This window comes from Vulpes lagopus, chromosome 24 (assembly GCF_018345385.1).
Source record: "Vulpes lagopus strain Blue_001 chromosome 24, ASM1834538v1, whole genome shotgun sequence".
Classification (NCBI taxonomy): Eukaryota; Metazoa; Chordata; class Mammalia; order Carnivora; family Canidae; genus Vulpes; species Vulpes lagopus.
In genome coordinates this window covers 41,087,635-41,115,558 of record NC_054847.1, presented here as the reverse complement: position 1 = coordinate 41,115,558, position 27,924 = coordinate 41,087,635, and the positions used below count along the sequence as shown (strand labels likewise).

Below are 27,924 nucleotides of genomic sequence, written 5' to 3'. Positions count from 1 at the left end.
TGACATCTATAATTCACTTTTGAATACTTCAATTAAGAAAGAAACAACTGAAGAAGCCAATGCAGCAATATGTTAACAACTTAAATCTAGATAATGGGACAGAGGTGAGGCAGGGCCTCAGAGCCATCACACTGTGGCAGTAAGTCTCCATCACCAGCAGACAGGATTTTTTTTTTTTTTGCCACATCCCTCAATGCCCCCAAATGTGTGTATGTTCTACATGTCAAATCACTGCCTGCCAAAAGCAAAAAAAAATGACAGCAACCCAAACAGGTGTAACTTGATGCTAATAGCTCAATGCACAACATACACAGAAGCAAGTGTGAAATGAGAGTCTTGGAATCTTTCATTTAAAAGCATGAAGTTCTAGAGCAGGTTTGTCTTAGCCAGCGTTGCTCAATTTTCAGGAGCAGCTTTATGGTCTCAGATGAGCCCAAGTAACCTCAAACAACTGGTCACAATTCAGGAGGAAAAGGGAGACAGTAGGTCTAAAACTTGTATTTAAAAGAACCTAAATCAGTTACTACTTAAGCCCATGACAAAAAGTTAGATGTCCTGAGCTACAAGCTTCCCTGAAAAATACAGTTTGAAACTTAAAGATATTCTGAGTTTAAAAAAAAGAAAACACACAAACTAAGATCTTACTTGGCAAAGTAGATCCACTCTACATCAAACGACTTTATGCTATTCACTTAGAATTCTAAGAACTTGGTCTGCAGAAGACATAGGTAGTTCTTTAAATCTGATTTTTTTTGTAAAGATTTTATTTATTTATTCATGAGAGAGACACAGAGAGAGAAAGAGAGGCAGAGACACAGGCAGAAGGAGAAGCAGGCTCCATGCAGGGAGCCCAACGTGGGACTTGATCCTGGGTCTCCAGATCACACCCTGGGCTGAAGGTGGTGCTAAACCACTGAGCCACCTGGGCTGCCTTAAATCTGCTTTTAAAAAGTGTTCAGCCATTGAATTTCAGGTTTTAGAGAGACCCGAACAGTCATGTAGTCCAACGGTCTACCCAGTGGCTCAACGTTTATCATTTGGGAAGAGCTTGAACCTACCATTAGAAAGAGCAATAAAATCTGATTGATCTGGACTGGGGTGGGAGCTGGAGTGGGGGGGGGCTCTCCTGGATTCCCCCAACACCACACTCTCCCTCATGAAGACAACTGACCCATTTCCAAGATGGAAGCAGGTACTCCACGTATGCCATGTTTCCAATATAGTTTTACTTCTTTTTTGACGTCACATTGGCATTTTACAGGTGGTGTGCTTTTTTTCTTTCGAGTTAGATTTTCTTTTCCTAAGCTTTAGAGAAAAAAAAATCACATAGCTTTTTTTTCTCATAGTATGGGTCATCGAGATTGGAGGTCTTTTACCTGGGGTGACCCGTCTCCACATACATCCTATGTTCTGACCTCCCATTTGACTTAGCATCTATTCCAGACAAAAGTGTCCCTGTTTGGATGACAGATTATGCAGCTGTCCTTCTTTGACCTGGAGGTGTGGCCAGAAGAAAACATCTTTCTCTACGAGTACCATTCTCCACATGGACCAAATGCTCAGACATTCAAGACCAGCAGCTCAATTACCAAATCTCTAAACAAAGGCTCTTTTAATGAAGTTACATTTTGCTGGAAAGAAGCTGGAAAATGATCTTGTATTCTCTCTGGGTGCAAGACTGGGACAGAGAAATGCAGAAAAGAAGGGCATTTCAGGTACAAGCCCCTTAAGGGTGAATCACTGCTGGGATCAAGCTCCATATGGGCTCCCTTACTCAGCGGGGCGTCTGCTTCTCCTCTGTCCCTCCCCCTGCTTGTGCCGCTTGCTCTCACTCCCTCTCTCTCTCAAATAAATAAATTTTTTTAAAAAAAACTGAAAGGCAGAAGTAGGATCCAGAATTTATGGCTCACCTTCCAGCATTTGGTCCATTAAGTCACACACTATCTTTCCAATGATCATCTTGAGATAGTCTCTGTAATTCCTCTTACACCCTGCTGCTAAGAAATGATGCTGCCTCTTTTCATGTAAGATGTAAAAACTCAAGGCTCAGATTTGTCTGGCTCTTCTAAGATTTGAAGCCTAATCCCAATACCAATTTTAATCTCAGATTTCTTTTTAAAGATTTTATTTATTTATTCAGGAGAGACCCAGAGAGAGAGAGGCAGAGACACAGGCAGAGGGAGAAGCAGGCTCCATGCAGGGAGCCCAACGTGGGACTCAATCCCAGGCCCCTGGGATCACACCCTGAGCCAAAGGCAAACACTCAACCACTGAGCCACCCAGGTGCTCCTTAACCTGAGATCTTAACAGGCTGAGAAATACAATCTGAATCCATTTCATTTTTTTTATGAAGGGCTTTGCTAAAACAGAAACAACCAAAATAAAAGCCACTGAAATCTTCCCAATCCAACCTCTTCCTTCAAAACTATAAAATTCATGGAAAAGAGTGAGAGCAATGGCATTCTGGACATAAGAGCACAATTTACTGGTCAGCATGCAGATGTTTCAATTAAAAAACAATCTGCCCATCTTGTTCATGGTGCGCTGCGTGGCAAGCAAGAGAAATGAGAGGTCTCCACTTCCCTGTCAATTTGTACTCTAGTAGGAGACAGACAAATGAAGTATTAGGGCAATCACATGGGCATGAGTGCTAAGAAGGAACCAGCAGGTGAGATGTGCTTCCCTCCCACACCACCAGCAACTCACAGCGGTGCACACGTGCACGGTTCCCGTGACAGCTCAGAGAGCTAAACCCTCACCATCAGTCATCCGAGGCACGCAGAAGTATGGGGAATATTTTTTTAAGACTTATTTACTGGAGTGGGGAGAGGGCAGAAGGAGAGGGAGAGAGTCCCAAGCAGATTCTGTGCTGAGCGTGGAGCCCGATGCAGGGCTCGATCTCATGACCCTGAGCTCACCACCTGAGCTGAAACCAAGAGTCAGATGCTTAACTGACTGCACCACCCAGGTGCCCCAAGTATGGGGAGTTTTTAAGAAGATCTCACGGATATCACCTTGCATCAACTTTATTTATGTATTTTTAATAATTTCTCTAGATGCTATTGTAGTATCTTACCGGGATGGGAAAAACTAAAAATGTCCATGAAAACAGGACAGAAAACCAAAAGGTCTGCCTACCCATGACAGAAAGGGGCTCCTGCTGGGCGAACAGGAAGGGGAGGTTAGCTGGACAGAATGAGGGCCCGTTACAAAGTGTCCAGCATCACACAGAGGCCCTGACGCCAGAGGGTGACTGTGGGGAACAGTGGGGGGATGATGGGACGAAATGAATGTTCTCTCAGCCTTACAGTGGACCCAACGTGAACAGGGCAGGGGAGCTGGGGGCTTGTTCCAGTGGTACTGGCATGTGTGGCCCGGGGAAGCAGTAACCTTCCTGGATAAACTTTTGTCAACCATAGAATAGGCGAGTTGGACTGGAACGCCTTCACTGTCTCCTCCACGTCTAATGTCTTTGTTCCCCCAAATCTGATCCAAATCCCAGTTATAAGTGGCTCTAACCTCATGTGTTACTAGTCCAATAACTTACTCCAACACACCACAGGGCCAACAGGAACAAAAGAGCTGATTTCGAGATACAGGAATATCAGGCACAGTACTCAAAAAGAGGTAAAGACCCAGAAATCCCAGCCTGCTGGTGCTTCCAGAAAAGGCATAGGAATCCCTAAATTCACTCACATCACCAAATCTCTCAATTCAGATTATACACGCCAGGGAATACCCAGTTCTGGTAGGAACAAAATAATGCTTTCACACACATCCCCCTAAATTAGGGATTTTTTTAAAGGAAAGTATTAAAAGGAACACACATTACCCAAACTGTATTTTTCTATGGTGAAAAACAGAAGCATCAGAATCCAGGCTCGCTGTGAAATCAACCCAGATGGAAGGCAAGACCCTTGCACAAAACGCAGTCCCTGGACCAGCTGCCTTAGCACCACCTACTAGAAACTCCGTAGGTGCGGCCCAGCGATCTTAGTTTTAAGAAGGCCTCTAGGTGACTCTGATGCATGTCTGAGTTTGGAAAGTGCTTGCTTGCTCATCAGACACTGACAAAACAAAACAAAAACAAAAACTAAGCAAACATACCTGGCCCCAAAGATGTCCTTTTTGGCGAGATCAATTCCAGAAACAACCTTCACTCTGAGAATACGTGACTCTCCCTGTTGGAAGAGGAAAAAAAAAAAGTTTAAGAAATGGACCTTCAATGGGTCATCATCTTACCCAATATGCAAATGATTTCTGGTTCAGACCAGTACTGGGGACACAGAGCCCATCAACTCAGCACAGCAGTTCTTCCCTACACTGAAGTTCAAAAGGCAACATTCCAGCTCTAAAATCCTACAGCCCTAGAAATTTAAAACACCCTGGGGCGCCAGGGTGGCTCAGTCGGTTTAGCGTCCGACTCTTGTTTCAGCTCACGTCATGATCTCAGGGTCCTGGGATCGAGCCCCAAGTCCAGCTCTGTGCTCAGCGAGGAGTCTGTTTGTCTCTCTGGCCCTCCCCACCACACACCCTAATAAAAAATAAATAAATCTTTTTAAAAAATTTAGACCATCCAGGTTAATTTAAGCACAAGTTTAATTCAAACTACATCATGCAGATCCATTATATGGGCCAGTAAAAGATTTCCCAGTTGTACCAAGAACACAGTGTATGTCTGAAACCATCTGGATCTTTAATTTTAATGAAAAATGTATTTAATAAATAATTCTTCTATTTTTAACTTTAAGAAATAATTCCTCTACGGAAATGTATATATTTGTGCCCATAGCCTGAGACAGAGAGGTACTTCATGTGGTATATCATTTTCTCAAAATTACAGTTTCATAATGTTAGTATTAAACAAGCAAAAGTAATTCCTCAGTTGCAGTGGAAAAAAAAAAAAAGCATCGTCATAAATGGAAATCATCCCAAACCATCTCAGAAATCACTCATTCATTTATCTACCTGCTTATTTTATACACTCCAACATTCTCTAAGCAGCTCCCATTGCACTGGGCATTGAGCAACATCTTAAAATATAGATACAAATACACTCAGAGTCTTCTACAAGGGACAGGAACACGTACAGCACAAGACCCCATGATGGGCTCGCACCAAAAAGCACAGGTTAGAGCAGTAGCTAAGAGCTAAGACATTCAGGCTAGAGGAGCTGATTTGGTCTCAAGTTTCTGGTCTGGGTCACTAAGTGTTAACGTGGACTGAAAGGCAGGAATAAGATGAATTCCAGGTGTCTATGAAACCACCAGGTGGTGGGTGAAAAAAGACTAGGTAAATGGGAGAGACACCTGGTGTGGGTCACGGGGAGGTGACCAGTGTAGAGTGGTAGTTGGTGGTTACAGATGCAGAAGAACATATTCAGGAAGGGTGAGGAGGGGAAATGGCTAGAGGTGAAGCTCTTGGGCATGCAAGCACCGAGGAGGCAAGAGAAGAGGACGGTGAAAGCCAACTATCCAAGTGTTTGGTCAAGACCTGGCTGAAGGAAAGAAAACCCAAGTGATTCTGTAGACTATGTCAAAAGAGGCAGGATGATTCCGTAGAACTATGTCAAGACATGAAGAGAGGAGGCCACCAAGCTCTGGCCAATTAGCTCACACAATGAGCAGGCCTGCGAGCAACCGGAACTGAGCTGGAGACGTCACTTTCCAGGACTCTTCTATCCAACCATCCCCTGACGTGGGGCCAACCACATACACACACAGCAGAGACAAAGAGGTTAAAAAAAGGTTTCGCAACTTGTATGTGCTTAGGATCCCTTTCCAAATGAGGTCTGTCTGCATTCACGTTTGGATTTACTGTGCTTGGGAGGCTTCGTGAAAGGGTTCAGGCAAGCAAGGGGTAACTAAAACGTGACTCTGCTACGGCAAGCAGTGCGGTTACCAAAGCTTCCGGGTTAGGTGCCCTTCCCTTGGTCCCTTTAAGAAGGCACTGACTGCTCTGACATTTCTCCCTTACACACCCCAACTGCCAGGCATCCAGGATTCTGCTAGCAAAGCGGTTATCGGGCTTATGGCTCTTTTGTCTCTGCCAGCACACTGCACCCCAGTACCCATCATCAGACTTCTCTGATGACCTTCTCTGATGACCTCAACCCAAGGAATGCCACAGTAGATGCATTTTTTTACATGTGGATAAAATTTGGCAGCACCTTTGTAGAGTTTCCAGTACACCTGGGAAGAGTCCAAGGCCCACTAGCACATAAAACTGAGGATCGTGGGTGAAAACAAAATCTGTGTCTGCCACACTAAGAGGTTAAGACTACCGGAGCGGGAATGAGGAACAATTCAGAAGAAATGAGGACAGGGAACAGCTGGTAGGGAGCATTCTTTTCTGCCTCCTTGCCTTCCCCATCCCAGCTCTCCATCAGCTCCCCACCCCCATGACAAAGATGTCCAACCAGCAATTCTCGCCCAAACACCACTGTTACAGAGGGGAGAAGTCGGATGGCGGATAGTGCTAAAGGAAGTGCTAAGTCTCCAGGCCAGTCCTGGGTGCTGGCTGAAGGAGACGGTGGATCTGGTCTGTCAGGCAGTGACTCCCTCCATAACCAACACGGGCAGGGCAGCAATCTTTCCACCCCAGGCTTGCACTTGTCATCGAGTTAGGGAAGATAAACCAGGGACTCTGTCTAGGGTGGCGACCAATGTACAGTCAGTCATAGAGCAAACACAAGAATTCTGGTAAGAAACAGTCTCTTTGTCTCATAACCCTTGGGATTCTCAAAACTCCTAGGCAGTGTCCCGGACTTTCCACCAACTTCATAGTGGGCTCAACTGTATCCTGTCTGGATTCTAAAGAATAAGAGAAGCCCAGCTCACACCCAGTTGGTTCCCTTAGGTATATATTAACAGCGGGTGAATGTTCTTACACTGGGCAGACCTACTCTTCAAAAGCATACATTTTAAAGTCAGATAACATTTATATGAATAAATGAATAAAATAAACATCACTGAAGGAGTAAGTAGAATTTTTTTTAACAGAAATCCATTTATTCATTTGGTAAACATGAGCACCTGTTCTAAGATCTAGAGACACAGCAATACAGACCAACAAAACACCTATCCCCACCCTGCCCCGCCCCCCACCTTCTGGTATTATCGAAAGTTCATTGTATACAAGGGCCTCTCAACTACATGGGGTCACAAATCGGGGCTCTGGAGGGCAAAGGGTAATACATAACATATATTTTAAAATTTTGTACACACATACTTTCACTCAACAGAGTCTCATTTGGGAATCAAACCTTAGAAAATAAGCACAGAAAAAAAAAAGAAGGAAAATAAGCACAGGTATGTGCACAAAGCAAACCAAAGAACAGCTAAAAGGACAGTCACCAGGCATTTTTTTTTATTTTTAAAATTTTTTTATTTATTTATGATAGTCACAGAGAGAGAGAGAGAGAGAGGCAGAGTCATAGGCAGAGGGAGAAGCAGGCTCCATGCACCGGGAGCCGGATATGGGATTCAATCCTGGGTCTCCAGGATCGCGCCCTGGGCCAAAGGCAGGCGCCAAACCGCTGCGCCACCCAGGGATCCCGAACCAGGCATTTTTTAATCAAAAAAAAAAAAAAAAAAAAAAGTCCCTCTAAAGTAGATGTTTCAATGTTCACAGCAATTCTGTGCGATGAGCTGTCATTAAAAATGTGTGAGATTCTGGGGCACCTGGGTGGCTCAGTAGGTTAAGCATCTGCCTTTGGCTCAGGTCATGATCCCAGGACCCTGGGGTGGAGCCCCGTGTCAGGCTTCCCACTTAGTGGGGGGGGAGGGTCTGCTTCTCCCTCTGCCCCTCTCCCTGCTTATGCTCGTGCACTATCTCTCAAATAAATAAATAAAACCTTTAATAAAAAAAGTGTGAGATTCTGTAATGACCTTCATTCAATCCACAAGTGTTTGCTAAGTACCCACCATGTGCCAGACACATTATCTGGGGGCACAGATATGAACAAGACAGAGTTCCTGCCTCAAGGAACTAACAATCTAAAAAGGCAGACAAAACATAAATAGATATTGCAAACAGGAATTTCTGATGGTGGCAAGTGCTGTGACAGCAAGATGAATAAAAGCAACTAACCTCAATAGAAGCAACTAAGTAGAGGGAGAGGGGGAAGATATTTAAGACCCATGATCAGGAAAGGCCCCTTTGGAGAGCGGACATCTGAGCTGGACCCCAAGGAGACAAAGGGTGATGCTGGGGGTGGGGATTTTCATGCAGGGGTGACACCACGTCCCGAGGCTTTGGAGAGCAGGTCTGCATTGCAGGGAGAGGTGAGAGCAGAGTGGTACGGTGGGGCCCGAGACCCAAGCGGTCAGCCTCTGCAGAAAGGGGGCACTGTCCCAACCATCTCTGGAATGTTTTAAGCAGGGGGTTGATAGCTTCCCATAGGATTGAGATGGAGAAGACATCATGTTCGAAATAAACAACCTGGTTTATAAAAAAAGTTGCAAAAATGGGTTATACAGTTGAGTTAGAAATAAGCAAGGCAATCTACAGCTGTAGCCCCTTTCCACCTGGACTACATTTCCCAGCATGCCTTGCAGCTGGGTGGTCATGTGACTACATTCTAGCCGGTGGCAGGTGCACAGAAACAATGTAAGCTTTTTCTGGCTCTCCCACTCATCATCATGCATCTCCACCTCACCTTGCCCCCTCCACCATCACCTGACTGACCTTGTCAGGACAGTGAGCTCCAAACAGACTTGTACTATTTCTTGCCACTGAGTACTGAAGGCTGCTTTAGCAGGCGACCTTTGCTCGTATGCAATATAATCTCAATTTGCAATAAATATCGATTATGTATATGCACAGAAAAAGACATATAAAGGATTAGAGTAACAGTGATTACCTCCGGATAATGGATAACTTTCTGATTATCTACATTTTTTTTCTTTTTGGAATATTAAATATTTTTCTTTGGGAATTAAGCTTTTATAGAAACTTCAAATAATACAAAAGGAAAAGAATTTTAAATCACAGGCTTAGGAATCTAGGCTTCCATATTTCTTTTTTTTTTTTTTTAAGATTTATTTATTCATGAGAGAGAGAGAGGCAGAGACACAGGCAGAGGGAGAAGCAGGCTCCATGCAGGGAGTGCAATGTGGGACTCGATCCCAGGTCTCCAGGATCACGAAGGCAGACGCTCAACCGCTGAGCCACCCAGGCGTCTCTAGGCTTCTGTACTTCTAAAACAAATAAACCTTTTGTCATAATAAAAAGCTACAAGTTGTATTTCAGCCAACTCACAAAGGCATCCAGTGGTCTCTCTGGGAGACGTGATAAGGACACTCTTTGGTAACACACAGGTAACAGCTAGGAGGTGAAAGAAGGAAAGAGCCTTTATTGAGCACTTACTAGTTACAAGAGCCTTTATTGAGCACTTATTATTTACAAGCAGCTGTGACAGGAAATTTTACCTCCCTCTGAACTTATGAGGCAAGGGAGCAGGAAAGAGAATGCTGCTCTGTAAAAACTGTTTTTACACATGGGTTTCAGACCTACAGCCAAAACATCTTATCTTTGTTTCCTCTCAATAGTAAGTGTGCATACAGATAAGCAGCCATCATCACCCTGCAAAGAAACACATGATCAGGTGTGTGACTACTTTATCAGATGCAATGGGCGACAAGTCGAGCAACTGTACTTTCTGAGGCGTTTTATTACTTTCATAAAATCTACACATGACATCTCGGGCCCTAGTTATGACTCCAGTAGAATTCAATATTTAACTAAAGTGGCTTATGACAACAATGATATTATTTAGAGCTGGACTGTGTGCAGCAGAGAAAGCACAGGCGGAGAAGAGGTGAGGCCGAACAACTGCAGGTCCTCTTATGACTCTCAGGGTCTCTTCCGGCTACTGTTCCTCTACTGTTTTTGCATGGTCATTGCCCAACAGGGATGATTCTATGCACTGACATGTGTTTTTCTTTCCCACTTCATTTTCTAATTCTCCCTGAAGGCCTAAACCAAGATAAAGTGCCTGAGCCACAGACGAACAGCACCGCGCAAGTTCCAACTTATGAACAGAGGGTATTCCGAAGGCTCATTTGTAAGGCAGCGGTTTCCAACTCAGACACCTGCTCACATAAACTGTGTATAAGTGGTCACCTAATTCCCATGCCTACTTACAAAGCTTACTAAATACATCATCTATCAAAATTACTCCTCTGATAAATTAAATCTCAAGTTCCAACTCAAAGTAAGAGACTAGAATTTACATTCTCTCCCTGCAATCAACCTTGAGAAGATAACTTTTTTAAAAATTGTATTTATTAATTTGAGGGAGAGAGCAAGCGAGCAAGGGCAAGGGTCCAACGGGGCAGGAGGACAGGGAGAAAGAGTCTCAAACAGTCTCTGCACTGAGCATGAAGCCTGACACAGGGCTCGATCCTAGGACCCCAAGATCATGACCAAGAGTCAGACGCTTAACCAACTGCATCACCCAGGTGCCCTAAGACGGAAAATTTATATTTTTTATATTTATATTTTATCCCTGACCCTTCACAATGGCAGCTGATCTTCCCCCAACCGAAAGGCACTATCTGGGTTAGGAGGTAGTGTTTTTCCTCCACAGGATCCCCAGTGGTATCCCCGGTATCACATACACCAGCCTTCTTGCGGACAAGGAAGACCTAAGTCGGGGACTTGCACGTCATAAGTCATTTGTCAGTGAAGTAATTTGTGCATTTGCCTCCCATACCCTACACCGTACCTACAGTTCTATTACCCGTAACAACTGCAGGCTCGCAGCCACCACCCTCTGGCTTAAAAGGACCATCAATATTTTTATACCCTAAAATATCTAAGTTACAGACCTGTCCATTAAGGTCACTGCTTTAAAAATTAAATAAGCTAACATAAAGTAACCACACTGTGCCTGCTCCACAGATGCCATTCATCTTCCGGTTCCTGCCTCCTCTTGCTCCAGCCATGAGCCAAGATCCTGTTCCAGCCATCTCTTTAAATCTCGCACACCCTCTGTCATGCCCAACCTGCCCCTTAGGCCTGTCCTCTTCAGCTCTGCCTTTCCCTACTCTGTATTTCTACCCCAATTCCGACTCTCTAAGCCTTTCCTCTCTTCACTCCCTTGAGGGGTCGGGTCCCCAGCTTCATGCTGCTGCCACCCCTATCTTCTCACTCTCTCACAGTTCTCCACTCTGATCCTCTCATGGTTCATCCCCAAAAATGTGCAGGGACACCTGAGTGGCTCAGAGGCTGAGCATCTGTCTTTGGCCCAGGTCATCACCCCGGGGTCCTGGGATTGAGTCCCACATCAGCCTATGTCTCTGCCCCTCTCTCTCTCTCTCTCTCTCTCTCTCTGTGTGTCTCATGAATAAATAAAATCTTAAAAAAAAAAAAAGTGCTGAGTGACATTTACGTTCAATGCACCATGCAAACAGACCAGAAGAACACAACAGGCCACCACACACCTTCTTCTCTGCCCAGGAGGGGCTCACGGTCAGTTGCGGAGGTTAGACATCCACACTTGTACTACACCTGTAATACAACACCTGCGATGTGGGGGGAGAACAAAGACACAGGAAAGGAGCCCAATACTGAACTACGTGTCCAGCTCGAGCTCAGATAAACCCTGAGGACACCCAACAGCCCCACTCCCAGGCCTATCCTCTGTCACTGTTTGCCACTGTCAGCCCAACACAGAATGTTCTCAAGCACCAGCCCCAGCGATATGAGTTCTGGAGAAAACTGCAGAAACACAGGACTGTGCACAACCTCCATTTCTCAACTCCTGTGCACAACCTCCATTTCTCAACCTCTAGCTAGATTATGGCCATTATGCCTGCAGGGAGTTCACAAATGGGGAGAGGGAAAAAGATGGCCCTCCAGAGCAAAATTATAATTTTAATGCTCAAGGTAACTTAACTTACAGAAATTATGTTGTGAGGCTTTTTAATTTATTTATTCATTTGAGGGGTGGGGGCAGAGGGAGAGGATCTTCAAGTAGACTCCCTGGTGAGCACTGAGCCCGATAAGGCACTCGATCTCACAACCCAAGAGATCATGACCTGAGCCAAAAGCAGGCCAGACACTTAACCGACTGAGGCCCCCAGGTACCCCTACGTTTTGTGGTTTGAAAATACGTCCAAAAATTCTTGAAATTCCCCTCATCAAGTGGCAGGGCTTAATCTTCCTCCCTCACTAGAGGTTGGACATAGCAACTTCTGAGAAACAGAATACAGAAAAAGTGACAGCATGTAACTCTGAAGATTCAGTCATTAGAGGTACTGTGGCTTCCTCCTCTCTCTCAGATCACTCACTATGGGAAAAGCTGGCTGCTGCTATGTTACGAGGACACCCAAGAGGCCCTATGGAGGACCTATCCCTATAGTGAGGACTGAGGCCTCCTGGCTAAGAGCCTTATGAATAAACCATCCTCAAGTGGGTCCTCCAGGCCCAGGCAAGCCTTCTGATGGTGGCACTCCTCACTGACAACTTGACTACCACCTCACGGTAGATCCCGGCCTGCCCTACCCCAGTAACTAGGCGAGGCATGTGTCAGAACCACCCAGGGAAGCCATTTTTGTGGCTTTATGCTGCCAAACCCAGGAATCCTCTGTAACACAGCCACGGAGAACCAGAGCATGTGGAGAATCCCTTGCAATAACTGGCATCTAATTCATCTCCTGGTTAAGTCAAGATTTTCCTACATACTAGGACACCATTTGGGGCAGCCCGGGCAGCTCAGCGGTTTAGCACCACCTTCCGCCCAGGGCGTGATCCTCGGGTCCCGGGGTCGAGTCCCACATTGGGCTCCCTGCATGGAGCCTGCTTCTCCCTCTGCCTGTGTCTCTGCCTCTCTCTGTCTCTCATGAATAAATAATCTTTTTTTAAAAAAAGAACCCTGCACTCTAGAAGTACAGTCAATATTTCAACCTGAGACAACTCCAGAAAATTTAGGATATATGATCATCAGGGTGATTTTTTTTAATTCTGGAAAGAATGACAACATAAGAGAATAGCTGTGAAACGTCTATCTGCCTCTGAAACAACTCTAAATTCACCTCTTCTTCATCCCACAGCCTCATTTTAAGTTCTACTTCTAGGGGGATAATCCAACACCAACCAGCATCACCTCAACTGCTCCTTCTTCCAAAAGCTACTGAGCATCTCTTATGTGCCCACCCTGAGGTTGATGTTGATGTGCAGCAGCTTCTCTTCATCCTAATTCACCTCCCACCTCATCAGTCCTACCTTTCTGCAATGTCCCTTCTCCCTTATTCCAGTGGGTCTTCCCCCACGGATCAATGGGTCTAATTCAATCCCCTCCGCACAGCAGTGCAGGCTCACCACCACCTGCCTCATCCCTGAACTACCTGTGCTCTTCGCATGGACCCATTCCCTCCCGCACGGCACCTGCCCACCCAGAACCCATTCATCCCCCGCGGTCCCTCACATCCACGTAGTCAGGAAACCCAAAGCGCTTACTCTGTTCTGAGAACAGTACAGGAATGAGGAATTGAGAAGAGCTCAAGCCTAGAGGACTTTACTCTCTGTGGACCAGGAGGAAACATATACACAATCACAAGACGCCACGGTGAACTTAGCAGCAGTGAGTGGTACCTACAGGAATTCAGAGCAGAAAGAACATGTAAGGGGAGGGGAGAAGGAAACTGGCCAGAAAGCTGGGGCAAGCTTCAGGCAAGCAGGTACTGGGGCCAGGCCCTACAGACTGAGAAAAAGGGAGGAACGATCCTTCAGACTGCAGCAGCAGCACGGGGGTACCTCGAGGTGGAGAGCAAATCAACGTGCAGAGAGACAACTGGAAAGAAGAGGGGCCCAGGCCCGGCGTCCTCGTCCGCGGGGCCCAGCAGCACATCGATCCAGCCCACGAGGGACGAGCTCACCAGGTAACAGGGGCAGAGAGAGTCGAGTCCAGAGACAGGAGGACAGGACACGAATTACACGGTCTGCTACGCCGCTCACTCCGGCGGAGGAGTGCGGTGGCCCTGGGGACGGAGGACATGGGACCGCTTCCAAAGCTCCTCCTGGGGCGGGGGAGGCCCAGCAGGCTGGGCGACAGACTGCCTCGGCAGGCAAAGGCGGCACCTGCTCAAGTTCCCCGTTGGGGTAAAGCGGGGGCTGATGCTATCCGGGGGTGGCAAATGAAGGAGAGGGAGTCTGAGGCTATGGGAAGTAAGAGAACAGGGATTTTTTTTAAAAAGATTTTATTTATTCATTTGATACAGAGAGAGTGAGAGAGAGCTCGCATGAGCAGGGGCAGAGGGAGAAGCAGATCCCCCACCAAGCAGGGAGCCCGCCGCAGCACTCGATCCCAGGACCCAGGGATCATGACCTGAGCTGAAGGCAGACACTTAACCACCTGAGCCACCCGGGAGCCCTGAGAATGTGGATTTCTTGACGTGAGGTTACCTTGCAGTGTGCAGCCAGAGATGTCCAAGAGGCAGGCAGAAACCAGAGCTCCGGACAGAGGTCAGAAATGGGGCCTGAGGGGCACCTGCAGGGCTCAGCAGTTGAGCCTCTGCCTTGGCTCAGGTCGCAATCCCCGGGTCCAGGGATCGAGGCCTGCATCAGGCTCCTCATGAGGAGCCTCCTCCTCCCTCTGCCTGTGTCTGTGTGTCTCTCATGAATACATAAATAAAATCTTTAAAAATAAAAATAAAGGGACACCTGGGTGGCTCAGTGGTTGAGCGTCTGTCTGCCTTTGGCTCAGGGCGTGATCCTGGGGTGCCAGGATCGAGTCCCACATTGGGCTCCCTGCATGGAGCCTGCTTCTCCCTCTGCCTGTGTCTCTCTCTCTCTCTCTGTGTCTCTCATGAATAAATAAATAAATAAATAAATAAATAAATAAATAAATAAATAAATAAATAAATCTTAAAAAAAATAAAGAGGAAAGGAAAGGAAAGGAAAAGGGAAAGGGAAACGGAAAGGACACTAGACGTGGGAGGCCCAGCCCTCTCCCCCGAGCCTGGCTTCGCAATGACCACTAGGCTGGCATCTAAGTAATAAATCACTGCAGTCTTTCTTCCCTGTAGTGAAGCCTCATCTTCTCAACTCCACTCTACGGTCGCGCTGACCAAATGGTGACCGCCAGCTACACGGGGCTATTGGAGTCAAGTCGATTACAATTAAGTAATTAAGTCAGTTCTTGGTAACGTGAGCCATGTTTCAAGTGCCCAACAGGCCCCAGGCCTAGTGTCTGGCTCCCACACCGGACACGGAACACTGCCACGATCACGGGAGGCTCTGCTGGACAGTGCTGCTCTCAGGGCCCCAGCTCCACGCGAGAACCAAGCAGGGTTTGAACATCATCTGGTGAAAGGGGGGGAAGACAGGAAAGAAGGCAGGAGAAAGAGGGAGGAAGGGACCCCTACCCTTAGCCCAACTGTAACTCGGCATGCTCCAGGAGAGTTACCGTGGAATCAGGCTACCTGGAAATGGGGGGGGGGGGGCCATGGACACAGACACACGCTAGTGTAATCCCATGTTCCATGGTCAAGACTTCCTCTGAAATTCCAAAGACCAGCCTGAAAATTAATTCCTGTTGGATATTAATTTACGCTGGATAAAGCCCCTACTATACAGTGTAGTAGAGTCTCTGCATCCAGACATTTTTAAAATCTCTATACAAATAGAGAAAGAGCAGGGATGGTGGCCTTAGCCAGTGAATGACCAAGACCTGGGAGTGCAGCGGATGAGGCCAGAATCTTAAGCGGGTTGCTCCATCTTGCACCTTCTTTCACCGCATTCACAGGAAATGCATTTGGAAGGCAAGAAGAGAGGTGAAATCCCACCACCATCCTGTTCTTGGCCCCTTTAAGAGAAGACACCTGGAGATTACTCAGAGGGAAAGGGAAAGTAGAAAAAGGTAGTGAAACCAGCCGAGGGTGAGAAGCTGACAGGCCGAGAAGCTGACAGGCCGGGAACCCAAGTGCTGCCTAGAGGGAGGCCAACCAGATGACCGACGGCCTGTGGGGAGGAGGAGACCGCACAGGAGACCGCACAAGGGAGGAAGTCACAACCACCTGCTCCACAAACTCCAGGCTGTTGCGGGGGGAGCGCCCGTCAAGCCTCATGCCAACGCCCCACAGCTCACACTGAATCTCACCTCCTCCCTGCCCCCTCCCACAACAGTTTTCACCCATGCCTTGAAAGTGCTAGCTTTCCAGTTTTCTTTCAGTGCCAGCCTAGGATGTCTTGGTTTCTGGCTTCTGAATAGTCAAGCCCTGGCATTCCAGGTCCTTTGTAGATCTCACCATTTGGTGTCATTTCACCCAGAAAATGAGTCCCTAGAGAGGAGGAGATGAGGGAGGAGGCAGGGTTAGCAGTAGGCTGAGGAGTCAGCAGTGGGAGGTGGCAGGGATCAGCCACATGCTGAGTGACATTCACAGTCCCATGGGCCGCATCCCTAACATGACTCAAATGTACACCCCAGCAAGAATGTAAATCCTTCCATGTGAGGACAGACTTTTAGAATGGCTCTCAATGAGAAATGTTCAATTCTCGAATGCCAAGAATCCACAGTAATTCAGCGATCATGCAGACATGAAAAGAGGGTGCCGCTGAATAGTGTCCATGAAATGAATGAGCTGGCAAGAGTTCCAACTCAAAGGACAGAGTCATTCTCTTCCACTAATTAAAAATTCTCCTTTTACCAGAAGAGTTGGTAAAACTCCATATAAAAGGTCTTCAAAGAATCCATTTATCAATGGTTCTTTTGTTCCTAACCTCTAATCACAAGACAGGAAAACATGTTTAAATTCCCCCAAGATCACTAACACAAGAATTATCTTGTGTTTATCGTTCTAAAAATGATCATAATAAACAATTGCACTTTGTTGAAAGCCAAAAATCATAGCTCAACATCTAAAATTCTGTATTTTTCATGGCAATCATAACTCTGACCTCTCTTCTTAAATAAAGTGAAGTCTGGGTTTCTGGGTGGAATTTGTAGTTTGACTAGAAGGATCTGGAAAAGGTTTGGGTTTCAGGCGACAGGGACTACTGACGGCCCCCAAGAACACAATCCATGGAGTGAGTTCCATGGTCCCAGATCTGAATCTCACCAAGTAGGATCAGAAGCCTGACTCATGTCAATGTGCCAAGGGTTCCTAGAACCTTGAAAAGGACACACGTGAACAAAGCTGATAAGAAACTCATTTTAGCGTTGAATTTTAGATTTTACAGTGAAGAAATAACTTGTTGCATGGATCTGAAGCCTCAGGACTGGCACGTTTACTCTGTAGGCAAGTTGAACAGATGCAAATAATAATCCATCAGAAGGCTGTGTGTTGAGAATGAGACTGAGTTTGAGTATCCAAACACCTGTCTCCACAACAGGGTGACCCTGCCACTCACTAGTGCTTGAGCTCCAAGGCTCCGGACAGGCTCTCAAACAGAAACACCAAACAGAAACCTCTCCAGGCTTCCTTTTCCAGAGCTCCAGCCCATCCCTTCCCTCCCCTCCCACTGCCAGGCTCTGTTCCCACCATGCAAAGCAAGTGACGAGGCTCCCCCTCCACAGACTGCAAACGAATGCCACCCTCACCTCCCGGAGATCACACCCCAGTCACCTCCACTGGAATTGTGGGTGTTCCCAAACTCTCCAGCCACCTATTTACAGATCATTCCTTGGTTTGCCCCCACAAATACCTTATCTGCTCCTAGCTTAAACCTCAATCGATGACTATTCCTAGGGAGATAGGAAGATCTGCTAACATAACTATCCACTCTTGTGCTCCAGCTTCAAGTCTTCTTGCCCTCATGCTTCTGATTTCATTTGCGGCCAGAAGGAGGAAGGGGACTGGGAGAACCAGGGCCCCAAAGCAGAACTAGGAAGACACTCAAGGACATCCTGGCTCTACTACTCATCCCAACAAGTCACCTCCCACAGTGGCTAAGAGAATCTGCTATCATCCCAAAGGAATGAGACACCAGGGACGGGCAAATGTCCCAACTTTGAGAGAAAAGCAGCTATGAAACATACTGTAAATTATACAGCTTGAGCTAGGACAGCTTTTCCCACTGCCAGAGCCACCAATTGCTCTTTGGTTCCTATCTCCTACTTCTCCATCAGCCCTCAGGTAACATAACACGCTCTCCAAAAATGTCTTTCTAGGGCTCCTAGACTAGTTAGGCCTCCCACAAAAGGCTCCCACAGTGCCCTAGATTTCTTTTCTCACCCTTTTTTTGTCACTGCTTTTAAAATTAGCTATCGAGGAACGCCTGGCTGGCTCGGTCAGTGGAACGTGCAACTCTTGATCTGGGAATTGTGAGTTCGAGCCCCACGATGGGTGTAGAGATGAAAAAAATAAAAGCTTAAAATTAGATATTGTGCCAAAGACGAAGCTCTCAAAAGGCAGGGGCTAGACAGCAGATCACAGGGAGTGACAAGAATAAAGTTCCACACGCAGCCTGTTCAAGGCCAGAGAGCCACAGAGAAATCCTTCAGTTTGCTTATTAGCACAGCTTTCCAAGACTCTAGGAAAGAACTCTGCACCCAAATGTTCCAAGTGGAGTGAAAGACTGGGTGAATAAATGACACCAATCCAAAGCAAAGTTCTAAAATGAATTACTAAATAGTTTGCATTTCTTTTTTTTTTTTTTTTTTTTTTTTTTTTTTTAGTTTGCATTTCTAAAAGTAAAACAATCTACAGCTAAGGTCTGCCAAGAATAAAACATGCAAACGTATTTCCTTCTCTGATAAGATTTACAGCTCCAGGGGTTGCTACATACCTAGTATACAGAGACTTTGGCCAAACCACGATCATATTCCTCGACAAGGTGATGACATGAGGGTGAACAGATACTAAAGTTAGGTGGGACTCAGCTGTACCTTGTTAACTACTCCCATCCAAAGTATAACCATTAGACAATTCCAGGGAGGTGGGGTCGAAGGAGTGTTAGGTCACAGGACTCTTCTTATTAACTCCATCCCAGGCAACACTGTCAGCCTGGAAAATCTGGAAGAGGATATTGATGGCAGGCTAATCCAATCTGTATCTGATATACACAACTGATAAAATGTTAGAAAACTGGATTGGAATCCAAAAAAGATTTCATCAGAATGGGCGATAGGTCAAATCTTGACGATAGGATTTTACAGTGGTATGTGTGCTTGGTTGCCTGAATCAATGTAGAGGACAGGATGGAAGAGCATCAAAGTGAGGGAATCTTTGGAGTTTTGGGAGCCTGGCTGGCTCACTCAGTGCAGCATGCAACTCGTGGTCTCAGGGTCATGAGTTCAAGCCCCAAGTTGGGCATAGCATTAACTTAAAAAAAAAAAATCTTGGGGATTTTATCTTAAGTTCAGTATGACTCAACACTGTGACAGTAAACCACTTGCATTATCCAAAGTCCAGAGCAGGGAATGCGGTCATACCGTACCCTGGGTCAGCATGATGTTCGATTCCAAGATGCGTGGCTTAGAAGACTGTTGTTTTGCTTTGTTTCAGGACAAAATCTATACAACGGAACACTAGGCAACCGTAAGAATGATGGTGTGCTGCTCTACATACAGCCTGGAAAATTCCAGCCACCCAGTCACGTGAGAAGGCTGAGTGGAGAAGACTTTGTGGGGTGCACTGTCTTCCATACGAGGAGAAAGGTGTGTATGTGTTGACACAAATACTTGCTGGCATGTGTGTAAGCTCTGTAAGGACACAAGAGACTGGTGCCACCGACGGATTGAGGACAAAAGCAAGTTGGCTAGGGACCGAGGGGTGTGAGAGACACGTGGAGATGTCTCACCAAATAAAAGCTTTCCTTATGCTTTAATTTAAAACCATCTACACATATTAACTACTCAAAAAAAATGTTTTTTGAGTACCTAGGGTAGTTAATGAGCAAACAAACAGCACATGAAGACTTGAGAATGTTTAACCTGGTTTACCAACAATGACCAGACTCCTTCCCTGGGAGGGGGGGGGCGGGGTGGTGGAAGCCAAGAAGGTATCTTCTGTTCCAAGGCTGCAGAGGGCAAACCTCAAACCAAGGAGTGAAGGCCGTAGAAGGGCAGATGTGCTTTACAGAGAGAAGGAAATTCTGGTTGTTAAGCCTGGTCAAACACAGAGCAGGTGGCTTTCTGAGGCCGAGAGCTGACCAGTTAGCACCAGCATGAGAGCTGAGGCCTGCCACCTGCCAGAAACATCACCAGGTAGGAAGACCATGAACCAGATGGTCCACGATGTCCCTTCCCAACTGTGGGATGATTTTAGAAGCCAAGAACTCAGACCAAGAAGGTTTATGCAAGATCACACAACACATCATATATATATATATATATACACACACACACACACACACACAAAACATATATATATACACACACACACACGCACGGGTAATGTCTCTCCGACAAATGGTAATTACAATCCCATCTCTCACAGTGAAACACATAAGATCATTCATAAATCAGAATGCTTTTTTACTTGCAACCAGTTTCAAAACATCATGAATGAAATAATCAACAGAAATAAGAGCACATGGATCATGTTTTTTGGTTCCACTGGTTGTTGCTCTTATTCCACATCTTATTCCAAAAAGGTTTATGATGGTTAGCTGGCTCTTATACAAGATGCTTAAAATTCCTTTTATAAAGAACAGTGAACCTACAATGTGCTGGTCACTGGGATCATTCTAGGAGATAACACTATATAAAAGGGTGAGAGGTCGCTGGTACAAGGAGCAGCTGAAGTTGGCTTGGCTGCTACAAAAAGCTCAACTGGAGCACCACAGAAAAGCAACACCGCCAACTCCAATGAGAGCGTCGAGATGAACCTCACCTAGGGAGAAGCTGCAAATGGAATTGAGATGTGGTCCCACCAGAAACTTCAAGAAGCCACAGTATCCAGTGCCACAAATCTTAGAATGCTGTAAGGCATCAACCACAGGACAGCAGATGCTGAGGTGACAAGGCTAACAGGATTTGTGTAACCATTCATGGCTGAGGTCCCTGAGGCCAAGGACGCAGCCCCTCACCTTGAATCCATCCTACCTCCTCACTCCCCTTCTGTCACCTCAACACTGAAGGGTGTTCATTTCAGACCAATGTACCCAAAACAAAACCTTCATGGTCACTGGCTTCATATATAAAAGGAGGCAAGTCAGGCTCCTGGGTGGCTCAGTCAGTTAAGCCTCTGACTCTTGGTTTTGGTTCAGGTCACGATCTCAGGTTTCTGGGATGAGCCCCAAGGCGGGCACCCCCTTTTCTGTCCCTCTGCCCCTCCCCCTGCTCATTCTAAAATAAATATTTGAAAAAACAAAAAAAAATAAAAGGAGACAAATAAGCCAGATGTTCGATCTTATGTTGTCCAGAATCTCTGCTTCTTCTAAGGCAGAATTTACGGCCTTAAAATGTACAAATGTGCATTATCAGATTTAACATTTCAGCTGAGCCTCATTATCCAGCAATGCCATTTTATTACAAAGCCCTAACATTAATAACTCATTAAGATAGTGACTGAAACATTCTACTTCCTAGTTTATTGGAATTTTACCTCGTGTTTTGAATCATGAATTTTTAATATTTTTTAAAACAGAAAGCTTGTATTTTTTTTCAGTTTCCTCATAGGAAAAAAAAAAAGACCAAAGGATTTCATCTCAGTACTTGCTTTGATTTGTTTTTTTATTTAAAACTACCAAAGTCCAGTTTCCCAGCTTTTTTCCCAAACATAAAATAATCTCAATTACTACGTGGCTACATACGGCTTTGAAAGAGGTTTAACTACGTAGTACCAAAATGAACAATACAAATGTTATTTCCAACAGAATGCTTTTGTGGGGGTTTTTTTTAAAGATTTTATTTACTCATGAGACACACACAGAGAGAGGCAGAGACAGAGGCAGAGGGAGAAGCAGGCTCCCTGCAAGGAACCTGATACCGGACTCGATCCATGGACCCAGGGATCATGACCTGAGCAAAGGGCAGGGGCTCAACCACTGAGCCACCCAGGTGCCTCCCAACAGAATGTTTTTGGAGGAAAAGGTAAACAGAAATGTTAAGGTATTCCGTTTTAAATAACAGTAATGCTAGGCCTAGGTTTAACACAGCCTAGGATGCTAGGCTGTGTTGGTGCGCCAGTCTCCGCAAGACCATCTGAGATGGATTTTTAAATATTTTATGAAGTTTGATTATTTTTGAATTGTCCTAATATGGGTTTCTCCTGGGAGGGAACAAAGTCCAAAAGGAAATAGTCCCTTCAAAAGTGCTGGCACACACTTGTCCCACATCCGAACAGCGTCCAAAACCATCTGATGAGCCACTGCCTACTGTGGATACGCGTGGGCTTAGCCGATCCTGCCCTGGCAGCAGCTTCCAAGCATCCAGGCAGCCCAGTGGCTTCCCAGTTCTAGGTGGCGGTTGGGACTCAGCAGGTGTTCAAGGGAGCTGTGACTGTCACTCCACCCCTTGTGGTTCCTGCACACCATCCTGCAGCTCCCTTCTCACCCCGTGGTTCACTCGCTCTGAAAGCACTCTACTCGTGACGGCAGCAGAGGGGTCCATGGAGCCCTGAATGTACCCAAGTTTATCTACCACAGGATTGTGCAAAGCAAGGCCTGAATGTGTATAGTTTTCACCATAGGGAACTTTCCTTGGATTTATGGCTTTTTTTTTTAAAGGTCCACATCATATGTCCATTTTATTAAGAATTTTTCTAAAAAAAATTTTTTTTCTATGGAACATTTGTATTCCATTCTTTTGTCAATCCACCTCTGTTGAATGCTGGGTATTTTTTTTCCTGTTGTTTGAAATTAATGTTTAATTTTAATGCCAAGCACTTTGTACTTGCATTTAGACTGTTGACTTTGCCTTTGAATCTTCCAACAAGCACCAATGTCAACCTCTTTCCACTTCTAATTTAAATCTTTACAATTACAAGCCCTGGGACACACTCTGTACCTCTGCTGTTCCTCGGGTCCATCTATAAAGGGCCTGTTACACGTATAAGGGTGATCTTTTTAATTATCAAAGGAGAAACTGTGGGAAGATAGATACCGATTCACCCACAGGATGATAAAGCTTCTTATGTAAAACCATTCCACCCTCCAGAGCGGTTGAGCCAGGCCCCTTCTACAGCCCTGCATGCTCATTGAGCCTCCTCTCTCCTGAAACCCTGAGGATGAAGAACATGAGCCACCCTCCAAGTGCTGTTCACAATCAAAGAACATTAATACCAGCCGTACAATCTGTGCATTTGCCATGATGGACAAGTGCTAGCTCCCTGCACGATTCTATGCAGGATGGTGTACTAAAAAGCTACAGGACCGGCAGGGAACATCTTCTTGGATTATTGATTTTTCTGGAAGTCTCAATGAATAGGACAGTGGTTCTCAAAGTGTGGACCCCTGACTACCAGCACTGCCATCACATGGTAACTTGGTGGTCAGGCACCACCCAGAGCTCCAGAATCATTGGACTTCTGGGCTGAAGTCCAATGGTGTATGTTTACAGGCTCCCAGGTGATTTGGAAACACAATAAACTTTGAGGAGCAATGTCCTATTTTTTTTAGATTTTATTTATCCATGAGAGACATGGGGGGGGGGGGCGCGGGGCAGAGACACAGGCAGAGGGAGAAGCAGGCTCCATGCAGGGAGCCCGATGCGGGACTCGATCCCAGGTCTCCAGGATCACACCCTGGGATGAAGGCAGCACTAAACCGCTGAGCCACCTGAGCTGCCCGAGGAGCAATATCGTATTAAAAAAAACAAGGAAATACCATGGAGTAAAAATGGGTAATTTGCACTAGTTTTGAAGAGTTCCCATTTGCAATTGGCTGCTTTGGACTTATCTGCAGGAATGAGCTCAGTCCCCTCTACCCAAGGAAATGTGTGTGGAGAGCTAATAAAATTTCTAAATGCCAAGTACTCCCAGATCTGTTATCAACCCTAACCCTCTTCCTCCGGCAACCCAGCCCTGAATCAGTCCATCTCTGAGCCAGCAGTGTTGGCAAGAATGACTGGGGTGGTATGCCAAAAGCCAAACAGATCCCATGTTCCTCATTCCTCTGCTCCAAGGCCTGGCAGAGTTTAAGAGTTGGGGGTGGGGGTGGTAGTAAAGGGGGAGGAGAAGAGAATCTCAAGCACACCCCCACTGAGCGTGGAGCCTGACACAGGGCTCCATCCCACAGCCGAGATCATGACCTGAGCCAAAAGCAAGAATCAGATGCCCAACCACGTGCAGTCCCCCCACCCCCACCCCATAACTGTTATCATGAATCCGTCTGGGAAAACACACCTACCAAACATTACCAATAGTTCCTCTACGGGGTGAGAACAGAGAAGGCTTCCATGTTGGGTCTCATTTTCTATCATGCCTGAACTGTTGTTTCACTTAACCTTTATTCTTCCAAAGAGCATTTATTATACTTTCAAAATTAGAAATGAAATGGTTTTTATGAGGAAGTAGAACCACTTTATGCCCCAACAGCTTCTTGTGTCACCCAATATTTACCGAATCACACCGATGACATTTTTCTATCCCACGGAATAGATTGCTCAATGCCATCAAAAGTGAGTGAGCAGTATATTCACACCCCCCCCCCAGCAGTGATACAGCTGTGATCTCATTCTCCCCATGGGCCCAACCACGAACACTTGGGCATCCTGGTTGCCCCAATCCTGGGCTCTCCCTTGCACAGACTCACCCCACATAACCTCCTCTTTGCGCTCTCATACCACTCAGTTGAATTACTAATAACACCTGACCCAAAGTGTCCACCAGTACTAAAATACCAGTAAACCTTGTCCAGGCCACCCCTCTCTCTATGTGCATGTACCCACACAGTCCAGTGAGGCCAATCCAGTCTACAGACTCACCCTTCGAAGCCATCCTGTAAGCTACCAAGCTGTGGTGAGTTCTGTATTTTCACTGGGCCTTCGTATTTAGCAACCATTCCTGGAAAGCCTGCTATGCAGCAGAAATTTAAATTCTGAATTACTATATAGTTCATCCCTGACCTGAAGCAAACCGTGACACAGGAGTAAGAGGGATCATCGAAACAGGAGTAAGAGGACTAGACCTGGGACAAACCCCAGAGAAGAAAGAAACAGGAGGAGAAAAGGTGAACAGGCCAAGCAGACACAGGGAGAGCAAGTCTGCAGCAGCCCCCTCTCCGAGTCGGTGGTCTGTATGCAGAGGTGGCATCGGATTTACAATCGTTTTAGGCGAGCATGTGAGGAATGCACATTTGGCAAAGGAGGGACTCCAAAAATCACGTTTGGGCAGCAGAAAATGACACCCTAGGAAGTAATGAAACTCCTGGTAGGGTTTTTAAAAAGTGGGTTTAGATTCTAATCTCTCTCTGCCTGGTTGAGGTGTGGCCTGAATTCCCTAAGAGTCAAAGTTCAAAGTCCCCTTGTACCTGGGAGTCTGGGATTTACACTAACTCACCTAAGGCAGGGGAGGCAAGATCCAGGTAGGCAGGGGGTCACGCTGGCCCTGATGAACTAAGGTCATCCATCCCCGATGAGCTAAGGCCTCTCCAGTGTGGAAAATAGTGCCCTGACCTTGATATCCGCCAGCCCCCACCGCCGTGCAGCCGCCAGCAGCAGGACCTGCCTGCTCAGTGGGACCAGTCACCTGGAGATGAATACCTGTACCCTTGGGGGGGGGGGGGCTCTTTTCTCCCTCTACCCCTAAGCAAATGCTCAAAGCAATCTAGCTATCTCTGATCTAAAATGCATGTTGTCAGGCCAAATAAATGGTGCTTTGCATTTTCTCCTCCATTTAAGCACTAGAAACAAAGGTTTCAAACCAGTAGTTAGAATTTCCCCACACAGAGGTGGATGGTGCAGGCCAGCAGGGTAATAAACAGCAGATAAGCGGACGTGTCCCACTGCAGAACAAAAATGCACCACCCCACACTCAGCCATTTACATTTAATTCTTCATGAAAATATTTTAACAAATAAGGAAACATTTAAAACTAAAAATCTATCTTTCTTCCAAAAAAATAACAGTTCAATATTCAGTACTGGGAAGAGCCTTACTCAGACAAAACACACAGAAATAAACTCCCATCCCCAGGAAAGCTTCAATTCTCAAATAATTTAAGAGAAACATTCACAGGTGCCCATTTCTTCCTCCTTCAAGAAAAATTCTCAACTTCTGCAGTGTGTGTACATTTTAAATCCATTCATTTTCTTAAATTCTCTCCCCCCCCCCCACCCCCAAGCAACATCTCCATTTAAGAAAACCAATCAGGCTCATTTAGACTCGTTCCTAAAAAAAGTTCCCAATCCTGAGGCCTGAACAAAATCCTTCCAGAAAGCAGTAAACTAGGTCAAGTATGTTGGAGATGAATTACCAGCTCAGGAACCTTGAGGTCACCTAACACTGCTATGACTGTGAAAGAATTTCCAGTTTTATTAAAGTGTCCTGGGAAGGCAAAGCCACCTCCCCGACCGAGGCAGGTCTTACCAGGTGGCATTCATCCCCTACACGCGAGACTTCTCATTTAGGAGACTGCAAATACACTCAACGTTACAGGTGAGGTGAAGCTGGCACCCCCGAGGGCAGCGGCAGTTCTGAAGAGAATGCAGAAGGCTCCGCTGCCACGGAGGGGCACCTTCCACTGCCAGGTGACAGGTGGACGGACGGCACCTCGACTCGCCCCCCAGGAAGGCCTGCCTCTGGTTTGCTCCTCTCCAAACCCTGCGCTCTTGCCCATCTCCGGTCACATGGCAGGTGCCGCCGGGACTTACCACCTGGCCACCCGAGATCCTCCGAGGCCTGCAAGGCTACCTCTTCGGGAGCCAGAGCCTGCACTCCGGGCAGGTGACATCAGCTGTTGGTGCACCTCCGCCTTCTGTAAACGGTGACCCTTTCTGAGGAGTAACGCTTTCAATGGTCAGCTTTTCCCTCTGCAAAAGCTTCCTCCTCTGCTACTTCCAGGTTGTGCAATCACACAACCCGCTGGAGGTTTCTCAGAAACAATCTGCCTTGTCCCACTCGAGATGAACACATGAGGTTCCTTGTATGTGCGACACTATTAATAAGTATCACTTGGTGAAGGGGCGCTGAAGTTCTTACCAACTTCTTAGAAGCAAAATCAAATAACGAAATCTTAAAATACAAAAACAAAAACAAACAAACAAAAAAAAGGTTCACCTTTCTTCCAAGAAAAATTTAATGATCCACCGCACACTGGCCTCTTCCCACAAAAAGCATATAATTTAGTGTCATGGCTGACCTGTATGACAACCTCTACCTCTCCCCCAAATTCATATGTTGAAGCCCCAACTCCCTGTACCTGAGAATGTGGCTGTATTTTGAGAACAGGCCTTGAGAGAGGTGATTAAGTTAAAAGGAGGTCGCTTGTGTGGCTGGAATCCCACCTGCCTGCTATTCCTTAGGAGAGGCCACGTGGACGCACACAGAGAAGACCACCTGCAGACAAACGGAGCACACAGGCATCTACAGGCCAAGGAGAGAGGACTCAAAGAATCAATCCCGCTGGCACCTTGGTCAAGAACTTCCAGAAATAAATTTCTGCTACTTACACCCCCCAGCCAGGGGTACTTTGTTCTGAGCCTGAGCAGACTAATAGGGTTGGGAAGAGAAAACAAGACTCAAGTGACAGATTAGTTAAGCAAGACAACACGTATAAGATGTAACATCAAACAGACAGGTGATTCCAGGAGGCCAAGGGGAGAGTGCCTCAGGTCCAAGGCACACGCCTTGACAGCTGAGCCCCACTGTCAGCCTAGCCCCTTCTGCAGGGCACAGACGTCACCAGGGCCAGGAGCAGACCTGGCAGGCGGGGTGGGGGCTGGCAGGATAGGATGGGATGCGCTGGCGGATAAGACAAGGGGTAACAAAGGGAGGCCACATGCAGTAAGAGGACATTCAAAACCCCAAGTGAGAAATGACCAACAAAAAAACTGGACAACAGGCAGGAAGAACCAAGCCTGTGCTATACAATCAGC

General features: G+C 46.3%; 1 protein-coding gene across 3 annotated transcripts in view; it reads right to left on the bottom strand.

Annotated features, from left to right (window-relative positions):
- Positions 1 to 27,924, bottom strand: part of NEDD4L (NEDD4 like E3 ubiquitin protein ligase) — a 340,490-nt gene that overhangs the window by 225,208 nt on the left and 87,358 nt on the right. For all 3 annotated transcript variants that reach the window (XM_041739415.1, XM_041739414.1, XM_041739418.1), the window contains one exon: positions 4,108 to 4,181. In XM_041739415.1, coding sequence (XP_041595349.1) covers positions 4,108 to 4,181 — 74 coding nt within the window. Of the gene's footprint in view, positions 1 to 4,107; positions 4,182 to 27,924 lie in introns of those variants that run through there.